Source organism: Patella vulgata, chromosome 2, assembly GCF_932274485.2.
Source record: "Patella vulgata chromosome 2, xgPatVulg1.2, whole genome shotgun sequence".
Lineage (NCBI taxonomy): Eukaryota > Metazoa > Mollusca > Gastropoda > Patellidae > Patella > Patella vulgata.
In genome coordinates, this window is record NC_065880.2 from 45,508,758 (window position 1) to 45,521,280 (window position 12,523).

The following is a 12,523-nucleotide window of genomic DNA, read 5'->3' on the forward strand; positions in this document are numbered from 1 at the left end:
CATGTATGGTATATTGCTTCAGGCCAGTAGACATTGTTTTAGTTACAGTACTAGTATAACATCCATCTTCTAAATGGCTAACTGGGTATCAAAAATACACACATGGTTGCTAATATAGTGTATGTAAATTTGTAAGTTATTTCTTTCCCTGCCATTATCCTCTAAGATTTTCAAACTTGTCAGTTCCCTTATAAATGGGAACATCTGCCTGTCATATCATACTGTGTTGAAACAAACATTAAAACCCTACAGAACTATATTGGCAGTAAGTATCATGGAATATTAATAGTTTGATTGTTGGACTATGTAGGTAATGATATAGTTAAGTATTTGTATTCAGTATTGATACATTGTAGCTTATCAAAAAATCTACTCAGCATCATAATATTAAACTTTTGTTACGTCTAATTTGAAATGAAATGGAGTTTACGGTCCTATTTTTCTGCTCCGACTGGGCTACAGAAGATAAAATTAAGGCAGGCGCCATCAGAGATTTTATATCTTTAAGAGAAAACGTCGAAAATTCAAATGATATAATTAATGAACTTTGTACAAACTAAATTTAACGTTATGTATATATTAAGGTCAAATTTATGTTTGTATTGATACTTTTTGTAATTGTACTTATTTTGTATGAATAAATTATTATTATAAGGAAAATTTTGCCCAGACAGCTCCCCAAGGCCTACCATTTTTTCAAATTCCACGGGACCTCAGTTTTTTTGTTTTTTTAATCCCACCCAAAGGACTATACGGTGTCCCTTGTCAGACCTACCGTCCTACACCACTGCCAAGGGTTAACCATGCTGGAATATCCAGATGAACACAAGAACTCCTGGTTAGCGAGCCATCGTCTTACTTACTGAACCACCACAGCTCCCATCACGTCTAATAGAAGTCGGAGGAATAAGAACGAAACACCAAATATTACTCAAATTACTGGTTTAAATCAAATTACTATATCTATGAATTTTCAATGAGTGCTCATTATGTACTGAAATTCTGTGTCACCTTATGAAATTGTTTTCTGTTACAAAACCAGGAATTTTTATAACACTCAGTAAAAAAATCCCCTTGTGTCTATTTAAAAACAATTTAAGATCAAAATTGATCTAGAAACAATTTTGCATCTTACTTATCTACACCAACAAGGCTAAATAAGACGGGTATACGTCATACAATGTGTATGAGGGTCATTTTGCCAGGACAGCAATTAAATTCCACCTGTCAAGTTTTTTTTTATGTGCATGCCAACGTGTGCATGGAACTTTGGTTTTTCGTCACAAATGAATAACTAGAGACTGTTCCTTGTCACATTATCCATTCTGTATCTTGGGGAAACCTGGCTGGAATATCCCCAATGGAACTATCTCTGCAAACACCGGGATCGAACCTTACTCACAGAGTCATCAGTCTGTGAAGGACTCGAGTAAGAACAGATATGCCGAAATGATAATGTCTTAACCTTTGACATGACCTAAGAATAAACGGTACAAGGACATTTACAGAACTTATCATGTTCAGGAAATAAATTCAATCAGGCCTAATCAATGATATGTATTTTTCAAGCAGACAACTTGACATTATGGCCATAATTCAATATATATAAGTAACAAATAAATGAAATAAATCTATCAAATTTTTATCAACAGTAGCTTTATAGTCCATACAAACAAATTATATATCATTAACCAACAAACTATTCACATAAATCAATGGTCATTGATATACATGTACGTACATATCTTCTTTAATCTCAAACACTAGAGTCAGTTAAATAAAAGTTGAGTATGCTTTAATACCCATGTACAGAAAATATCAATTTATATCAAGTATACTGTAACTACATGTAGCTGAAATAGGTTCATGAAAAATCTGTGACTCCATAGCAAGTGGGACAGGAAAAACCTGAGAAGTGAAAAGGAAACTTTCTACAAATGATGTAATACATACGTAGTTGGCTGATAATTATGACGGGGGATTTGAGTCAAAAGTCAGTGCCATGTTGTTAGTGCTATTACATGTCCAATGTTGCAAATGTTGAATGTAATGTGTAAATTTGACTAAGTCAAAAGTAAAAAATCCTGTAATACTGACAAATTCATCGTGTAAAATGACATCTACTTTTTGTCATTAAACATTTCACAACAAGCCGAAGTCCATCTACCCAGAACTTTAAACACTGAACTCTGACATCTTCTCATTTGACACTTGCCCTATGTATTGTACCCCTCGACATATGTCTTAGTGTATCGTAACACAGAACAAGTAATGAAATTAGCCAGTATGCAAATTAGTTCATACGGTATCTATTTTTAATCACGTGAGATCTAAGCTGTATGACTGTCTTTTTTTGGTGCTGTCATCTTTTGCATTATAATGCTATCCTGTTTATAAAATATATAATACCCATCCATGGGCCATTGTTCATTCTTCTCCTTTTATTTGTTGAGCTATTATATTTTGTATTATGTATACTTCTCATGAAGGGCAGGATGGTTGTTGTGGCAACTTTCTATGTCCACATTGCTCATGGACTGTCGCACACGTTCACACAAAACCCTGGTGACTTCAGAGTAAAATTCTTCGTAGGAAAGTCTATGAATTCTACGAACAATCTCTTGTATTATATGTGGAAGCAGAGATATTTTACTTTTCTTTCTTTATGTAGAAAAAAAATCATAAAATCAACACCCGGTTGCAGGTCTCATGCTGGAGGAAATTCCCTGCTTGCAAATTATGTTTTCTTCACGCGAGATGTCACGTGATTAAAAATAGGTACCGTCTGAACTTATTTGCATACAAGGCTAATTTCATGTCGTGAGTTCTGTGTTACGATGTAAAAGTGAAATGTTGAACGGTACAATACATAGTGCGCGTGTCATATGAGAAGATGTGAGAGTTCAGTGTTTAAAGATCTGGGTAGATGGAGTTAGGCGTGTTGTGGAAATTTTGAAATGTCTAATGTGAAATGTTTAATGACAAAACGTAGATGTCAATTTACACGATGTATTACATATTTTGTTAAATTTAACGTCCTCCAATTTACACATTAATTCAACATTTGCAACATTGTAGATGTAAAAGCACTAACAACATAGCAGTGACTTTTGACTCAAATCCCCTGTCATAGATAATAGCCTAATTTTTTTTTATCTCTTAATTTTGGTATCACTAGCAACCGCAGATGATGTCATATGTTTGAATTTGATGAAATGAGGCTGTAAAGTAGTGAAAGAGTCTGTTTAAGGATAAATTATACACTGTATGGGAGATTATAATAGTTAAAAACTAGATAATGTGAAATGAAATGAAATGGGGTTCAACGTCCTACTGTTCTGCTCCTAAACTGGGCTAATGAAGACGGGCATACACCATACAGTGTGCTATGAGGGAAATTTTGCTCGGGCAGCGGCACTATCGCCTACTCTTATATCGAATTCCAACTGCCAAGGGATCTTTTACGTGCATTCCAATGTATACACGGGACCTCGGTTTTTCGTCTCATCCGAAGGACTAGACAGCTGTCCTTGACAGGCCCTCCATCCTGCATCACTGACAAGGGGGAACCACGCCGGAAAATCTGGATGAACTTTCTCGGCCAATGCAGGGATCGAACACCCGGCCTCCAGACTAGCAAGCCAGCGTCTTACCTACTTAGCCACATGATCCCCTACTAGATTATATAAAGGGAATTTGTTGAAAATTTCTGTCAAATTGATCCACCCAGAACCAAGTATTTAGTGATTGAATTTTGGGTCTAGCCTTGAGAGAGAGAGAGAGAAATGGGGTTTAACGTCCACTCGACACAAATAAGGTCATTTCGGGACTAACATATGGTTTAATTTTATTTCATTAATTCGCTTGCGCGTAGGGGTCTTTAGCAGTGGGAGGAAACCAGAGGACCCGGAGAAAACCCACGAGGTTGGACAGGCAACCCTACTCCTTGTCACGTACAACCAGGGATACGAAACCACTCCAGTCGACTCAATGACAGACTTTATGATACAGCGCGCGCACGCTAACCATTCAGCCATCCAACCCCCCTCTAGCCTTGATCATCATAACTAAAGTTGGTATGATAAAAAACATAGTCTCGCTTATCCATTTTTTGATTTAATCAGAAGCAGAAGACCGGGTTCGAATCCAGCATTGAGAGTTGATTATGGTCTGGATAAGTTAATCAATGTCTAATTAATAATTTAGTTAACATTTCAGGCCTAAAGAAAGACCTGCAATTGGCCGATTTAGCTCTTGTATAATGTATACATTAAACATACATTATGCAAGAGTTAAATCTACCTATTGTTATCTAAATGTTATCTGGCCTGCAATATTTATTGGATTAGTCGATTTGCTGCTCAACTTTCAGTCATGATTTAATCATGAAATGGATAATCGAGATTATGTTTTTTATCGTACCGACTTCAGTAATGATGATCTAGGCTAAGCCAAAAATCTCAGTTCAGAGTGGATCAATTTGACTGAAGTTTTCAGCAAATTCCCTTTACATTATCAAGTTTTTAACTATAGTGAGAACTGCCAGCTCTTTATCTAATCTCCCATAATGTATCTTTTATTGGCAGTGTATGTTACTGTTGTTTCATCTGTTTGCGTTTACCTGTAATTCTATATAACTATCTTGTTGTGTTTTACTTGAATTCTATATAAATAGAGACGTTTCGCAACAGTTACATGTACATGTACACTTACATTTAGATAAGTGTATTTACAGTTACACTTAGCAGGTGGCGACACAAACTTGGTCCATGATCTCGATAGATTGTTAAAGATGAGATTAGTAAAGCACGCACATGTTTGGTCTCAGCCTCTTCTTATATTACTTTGTCTACATGAAGGACAAGGTCTTCTCTGTGGATTTAGTTTGTGAAAACCACGTTTCAGAGAAAAATTATAGAAATTAAACAAGGCTTAGCAAAGTATTGTGAACTTTCATTTATGGAGGCTGCTATTCGTCAGACACACTTTTATGACTTGTGCTTCACGTCATATTTAAGTAAAGTTGCAAAACCTCTCTAATATCTTGTGTTTTACCTGTATTTAATATAACATATCGATATAATATCTGTTTGTGTTTTACCTGTATTCTACATAAATATCTATTCTGTTTGTGTTTTACCTGTATACATGTAAATATCTTCTCCCTGTATTCCAAAACACCTGTTTGTGTTCTACAGTACCTGTATTCTAAAACACATGCTAGTGTTCTACCTGTATTCTTCTATAACCCAAGTTTAGTGTTTTACCATTATATAAAACATGTGTCTATATTTTACATTGTTTAAATTGCCTATTTGTGTTCCCCATGTCTTTAAATTTTACACATGTATATGCTGACGATACTATCAGGAAACTGGAGTTGTTAGAGAGGTTTCGCAATTTAACATTTAGACGGTTAAACGTCATCAGTTTTTGTGACGTATGACGCGAAACGCACGCACGGATAGCAGCCTCCATAACTGTAAGTTCACAACACTTAGCCAAACCTTGTTTAATTTCTATAATCCAGTCCTTAATTTTTCTCTGAATCGTGGTTTTCACAAACTAAATCCACAGAGAAGACCTCCTTCATGTACATAAAATAAGAAGCGGCCGAGACAAAACATGTGCTTGCTTTACTAATCTCATCTTTAACAATCTATCTGTGATAGGGTGACCCACCATAGATAAATATCTCCAAATATCTCGACAATTACGCCACAATATTTATATATATGCCAAGCCTCAAATCAGTTTCACACAATTATAGTCACTAAATAAACGATCATGTTGTACTTAATAAGCTATGACCATTAATCATCTATAAATAATAGACTGAAAACTGGTTCCAAGTGTCCTCCATAACATCCAGACACTTTTGAGTAAAAGATAGGTTACGTGCCCTTGTTTTGAAATTAGTCTCACTTAACCAGTCTATCGACCATTCTACGTCGGATTAACAGGTCGGGATAATCAAGACTACTTTTTTACGAAACATAACAGAAAGCTAGAACAAGAAATTGAATTTAGAAATAAGCACGTTAGCTAGCTCAACAATTGTTTTAAGAAGCTTGTAAAAGTAAAATAAATCTACTGCTAGTATCATGTTCCTGTCTAACCCGAGTGTTTTAGAGATATTATTTGTACTAAACCAAAAGATGCCGCTTTTAACGGTACAGTTAATGATAAAGCAATTTAAAAAATGAAACGAACATAATTTCTAAATCTGCTGTAATAACCAAGAAGCTTAATTTTACTGCTATTCAAAATCGTCAACAATAAAATTTTTACGGCTGTAATAGTTGATAGATTTGTAGAGAATTGCACGTGCCATGGCTATTTATAGTATCATACTGTCAGAAAGTTGGTCTCGACACGGAGAATGTGCACGCTTCAGTGGTAGTCTCGAACTATCAGCGGTGGACTGTATTTCTGTAGAGTGCATGGGTCACCCTATCTGTGAGTGATAAAGGCCTATCAAGATCGTGGACCAAGTTTGTGTCACAACCTACTAAGTGTAACTGTAAGTGTGAATTTAGCGAAACGTCATAATATACAGTTTCCACTTACACTTATCTAACTGTAACTGTTAATTTGCAAAACCTCTGTTATTTCAATATCGGAAGTTAGGCATAGGACAATCATAAGGGCTCTGCCAGTCTGGTGTGATTACCTTGGCATTTTAAAGCAAAAATTCAGAAAATTGTTGTCAAGACATTTTTCATTGGGTTACAGTTATGGTTATTTATATCACATTGCATACAAACACAATAATAAAAATATGCATAGAATATACTAAATTATAAACTCACACTTATAAATGATTTACTTACTTTCCATGGTTGTGTTTGATTGTTCATGTCAGTTATAAGAGGTATAGGTTCTGGACCCTGGGATAGATACAGAGCAGCAGCTGTACCCACAGCTCCTACTGTGACTACACTTGCCCCTGCTAATTTAAGGTACTCCATTTTTGGATCTGAAAATAAAAATACTAAAATTATTACATACATATATGGCCAATTTCAATATGTATGTAAGCTTAAAAAGAAACAAGATGCATTCTCTGATTCTACTATTGACATGTGATTAAATTCTTGATTGCCATTATCAAATAATTAAAACAGGGATTGCCAGTCAATGACACACATGCCAACCAGCAGCTACTTCTAAGCAGTTAATAGGATTGTATATTTTTAACCTTTTCTAAGTTTTAAGAAGATTTTTGATAATAATGTTTAGATACATGTAAGTGCAATAATAGATATTGAATGTCTATATTTCAACTGGTTCATCTTTATCACTAGTCAAAGCAATTTAAGTGAGTTTGAAATAGAAATCTCAAAAAGTACATGTATAAACTGCAGGGCTATAACAAGATTTTTATGTCAAATTCAATAAATAAGCGAAAATATGACAAGTGACCCGGCAAGATTGTAAAGAAAATGATGATATCAAAGGCAGCGACTTCAAATAATTGCCCAAATTAACCTTTGTGAACAATTCCCAGATGCTTCAAAAAATAAATTTAAAAAACTCTGATTACAACTTACAAGGCTTTGATGACAGAGGCTATAAAATGAATAACTCTGTGAATAATTGATGCACAAACCAGAATTTTGATAGGGTTCATTCATGTCCAAGACTAGTTGATACCCTGACCAGTTCAGAAGGGCGTTAAGACCACATTAATGATGAACATATAAGTGTATAAAAATTTGCAGTATCAGGTACCAACTGGATATTGCAAGCATGTATATTTTTTTTTAATTGCTGCGAGCCTATATACATGTATATTCTTTAAATTAAAAATAGATTTAAATAATGCTTTAAATGTTTAGCTTCTCAAGATCCTTATCTTGATTACAGTTGGCTGAGTTCTACTGTTCTATTAAATACATTGAAACCTGATCTAATATCAATTACTCACAATATTAATATTCATCCAAATAAAGTACATAATATCAGGTACCGTACATAATGATGGTGTAATAACGCCAAGTAAATAATGTGGACGAATAATTTTTACGATTTAATTGTTGCACAAGTATGCATCTGCAAACATTAATGTGTATAAATAGCCTACAGATTAACAAAATAGATGGGGTTCTTTAATAGTAACAAGTAGCTTGTGATTCATATCATGTTCACTTCAAAGCAGTTTAAAAGTTTAGACTTGGATAAATAGAAACGTATTTATTTCTCCAATTTATTTCAGTATGGGGCCCCACCATGCCCTTTCTAATGATTACCTTGCCCTATTTAAACTACACTACCGAATAAGTTTGATAAAAAAAAAATGTTGTTGAATGCCACTTCAGACATGCTTGATCGTATGTAACAACTTACATATACCCGTACTGTACTGCATTTTAAAAAAGTGGATGAAGTACACAAGGCAGATGAACCTATTATAATATATAAATATTATAAAGTCAACCCGTTCAGGCAGCTATATGTAAGACTCGCCAGTTTTTGGGATAAACCAATCACAGGTATAGAATTGGTATTTTTAAATTGGTTTATTTACACAACAAAATGGTTAAGCTAGCTAACTAAGTTTTTTAACCCAGTTTAACATAACGCATTATCACTCTCACCAAGAAAGTTATTCATTATTACTGTAATACTAAAACACCAGGAACTCACCTATTTGGAGTAAGATATTTTAACGAGCATTCATTCAACTCCTTGAAAACCAAAATAAAAAATTTATATAAGACTCGTAGATTGAAATTTAAAACGACTATATCTCAGTGATGGCTAGACAGATATATTTGTCTTAAATTTTGCATATGATTTTTAAATCTGAACTTGCACAATGCAAATCAAATCACATCAAAACTAAATTTTACCAACCTCTAAAGACCTCAAAGCATTAATGCCTATTCAGTTTCAAGCATTTAAAAGGCATAAGCTTATATGACATAAAATGGAGATAGTAACTCACCACAGTTTATGACCTCACGTCACATTAACTCACAGTTGTCTTTACAACAACACTTATTATAAATGAATCTTGAATCTACACTGGACTTTGTCTATCGACTATTAAAATAATATGAAACCCAAGGCAAGTTGTTTACTGATATGGTATGTATAACCTTTAGATCTAATCCAACTAATCCATGCATGGTAATAATCTCTTCATCTAGATCCTAATCACTAATGCCTCTATTAAATAATACATGTACTAAGTCTATGTACTTATCAAATATTTATGTTCATACATGTACTTATATTTCTACTTGTTGTAGCTAGATTACACAGTTAATTAATTACCTACATGAATAAATATAATATCACTTTATTCTAACATCAAAATAACAGTAAGCTTCAATAATCCTAGCATTAGGATCTAGTTCTAACTCTAACCACCTCATACCTGTATGATGATACATATCTTTATAATAATACCTGAAGAATTTGGGCAGAACTTAATATCAACTTTGTAATCAGACACAATAGCAATGGCTAATATCTCCAAAAGCCAGATAATCTTTTGGTGAACTTTGATCATCATATACAAGTTATGGATCAATGATTTTTATACACAACTAGCGATTGACCCGGTGTAGCACAGGTACAGTCATGAACTGGAAGTAGCGTAACTCTGAAACTGGAAGTGGTAGGCCATCGTCGCCATGCCTATGTTACTCCTCGGTCCGAGCTAAATGTACCCCTATACACCAAATTTCAGTCTCAGGACAGCCCTAGCGTAGCAGCCAAACATGAACAGACAAACAATCAGTGGCTGCCAGGCAGGATACGCCCACATTTTGCAAGAGATGGATAGAGAACAAGTTAAAAACAAAAACGATTTTTTGTACAATCAGGGGCCATAATCCAGAAAGTTATGGTCTGAAATGTGCAAATATCAAAAGGGACTGAGATTTTTGGAATATAAAGAAAAAAAAAATGTGTTTTAAGTTTCAACAAAATTGGATAAAAATTGTGACCTCTAGAGGGTCCATAACCTTTGTATTACATACTTATACACAATTTGCATACAAAGAGCAGTCTATCTCCCTCCTAATAAAAGGTAATTAGAGACTATGTGAATTTAATTAATGAATCTTAATCTTAAATAGCAGTCAAGTACCAATCTGTCATTCAAAATTATAAAGAACCAACACGATACAAATACTTTTCCTGCGTGCAACTACATGTATTAGATGAAAAATGTGGTGAGAGATTATCACTGCTGACAAGTCTATTGTGAAACAGACAGTTCATAACACTGCTGTTTTTGGATCATCCAAGGATTAGCGGCAAATATATAGATCGCACCCTGCTGACAAACCAAGAACACCACACTAACAGGTATTAGCTAGCATGCACAGTCCAGTTCCTTTAACTAGATGCAGGTTTAAATTGACAGAAAAAAAACTAGACACCTTTAACTTTCTTTAGTACATGTATTACTTCAAGCAGGTGATATGGTTCATGTCACATATTTGTTTGTACATGTATCTTCAAAAATAGGACCACTGATTCATACAATGTAAATGATAACCTATTATCAGTTACCCCAGTAAGCTAGTACTGCTACTTCTGGTTTTTTTTCACAATTTATATGGGTTTTAAAGAGACAATCAAGACATGTTAATATTACGACAAAATTACCACATCCTAATTAACAAAAAAACTAAGTTTTCCTAAAATTCATAATAATTGAAATGGAGAAACTAAGAAAATGGTGGCATTAAAAGAGCTCTCAACAGACTAAAATCTGATGCTTGCATGTACACGGGGAGAGCTACTGAAAATCACACTTTCAAAGGATGTGGCATACTCAACAACTGCTGAAATGATTCAGCATCATTTAATTTTGGAATTGTGTAAGTTTATACCAGGTAACCAGATCAAATCCAAATGCATGCTGTTCTTAGTGTTTGTAACGTCCACTTCCACAGAAGGTGATATCACAGCTAGACAAGCTCTGATTTTTATTATCTTAGTGCAGGGGTATTTCCTGTCGGAGTTAAACAGAGAGAGAGAGAAATGGGGTTTAACGTCCACTCGACACAAACTAGGTCATTTCGGGACTAACATATGGTTTAATTTTATTTCAATAATTCGCTTGCACGTAGGGGTCTTTAGCAGTGGGAGGAAACCGGAGGACCCGGAGAAAACCCACGAGGCTGGACAGGCGACCCTACTCCTTGCCACGTACAACCGGGGATTCGAAACCACGCCAGTCGACTCAATGACAGACTTTATGATACAGCGCGCGCACGCTAACCATTCAGCCATCCAACCCCCCGGAGGAAAACAGAGTACCCTGAGTAAACCCATGAGGTTGAGAAGGCACCATCTCCAAGCCACATATGCCCACACCGGGGATCCAAACCACGATCGCAAACCAGAGTTGACCGGCCAGCTGGAGCTCGAAGAGCGACACTCTAGACCAGCCCAAACCATCTATTCCAAATGAAATACATTATTCCTTTAAGTCTTACCGACTTTCGTAATCAATGTAGGGTGACAACAAACTGATAATTTAAAATATCCTACTAATCGTTAAACACACAAACAAGTACTTTTCTGATAATTACTGACCTTAAAATTGTCAATCAAAGTCTTAAATCATTATCATATAATATAATTATTATTTAATAAAATTTGTCAATTTGATTATAATCTAACATCTGGTAAAACTTATACAGGAACAGCTCTTTTTTTGTGATAATACACAAGATAGGTTGCCAGGCAACGAAACATAAGCCCATAGCAGCTACATGTAAATCGCCCGAGCAGTCAACAAGGGTTAGCGCATATTTATTCTTTTGTGGGTAATTGGGGGCATTTACAAGACCATTTCATACAGATCAGATTATAATTTTTGTCGTTTGATGATTCACAAGATTCTACAAACTGAAACAAGGGCCTTAACTCTGGAATTAATTTACAGTAAATTTTGATATTTGACAGGCTTTTTTGTTTTACTAATTTAGATAATGCACATAAAATTCATACAGATCAGATGATAACCTCTGTCATTCGAATGTTCACAAAGTAAAAAAAAAAGGGCCATATCTCTAGAAATAATTGACGGAAATTGCTGAAATTCAATAGACCTCCATTTCACAACTTTTGTTATTCGAACGTTCACACGGTTCACAAAAAAACAGGCCATAACTCTAGAAATAATTGATGGAAATTGCTGAAATTCAACAGACCTCTGTTTCACAAATTTGAATGATGCATATAAATTCCATACATATCGGATGATAACTTTCATCAATCGAACATTAACAAGGTTGAACAAAGTGAAACAAGGGCCATAACTCTAGAAGAAATTGTTGAAATTCAATAGGCTTCATGGTTTCACTAATCTAAATGCTGCATATATAAATTTCATACAGATTGGCAGATAACATTTGATGTTAGAGCCTTCACAAGGTGAAACAAAGTGAAACAAGGGCCATAACTCTAGAAGTAATAAACAGAAATTATTGAAATAAGATTCTTCATCTCACTAATGTAAACAACATATATCAATTTTAAAACAATCGGATCT

The 12,523-nt window shown here is 34.7% G+C and overlaps 1 protein-coding gene across 4 annotated transcripts in view; it reads right to left on the reverse strand.

The window, feature by feature from the left end:
• The window catches only part of LOC126810825 (long-chain-fatty-acid--CoA ligase 1), a 40,503-nt gene that overhangs the window by 25,028 nt on the left and 2,952 nt on the right, over nt 1–12,523 (reverse strand). The window contains exons 1-2 of one of the 4 annotated variants that reach the window (XM_050536119.2): nt 8,951–9,031; nt 6,834–6,979 (exon numbers count right to left, since the gene is read on the reverse strand). In XM_050536119.2, the coding sequence (XP_050392076.1) occupies nt 6,834–6,971 (138 nt within the window). In that variant the 5' untranslated portion in view covers nt 6,972–6,979; nt 8,951–9,031. Of the gene's footprint in view, nt 1–6,833; nt 6,980–8,349; nt 8,398–8,649; nt 8,669–8,950; nt 9,032–12,523 lie in introns of those variants that run through there. The other 3 variants (XM_050536120.2, XM_050536117.2, XM_050536118.1) reach the window with 3 other exon arrangements.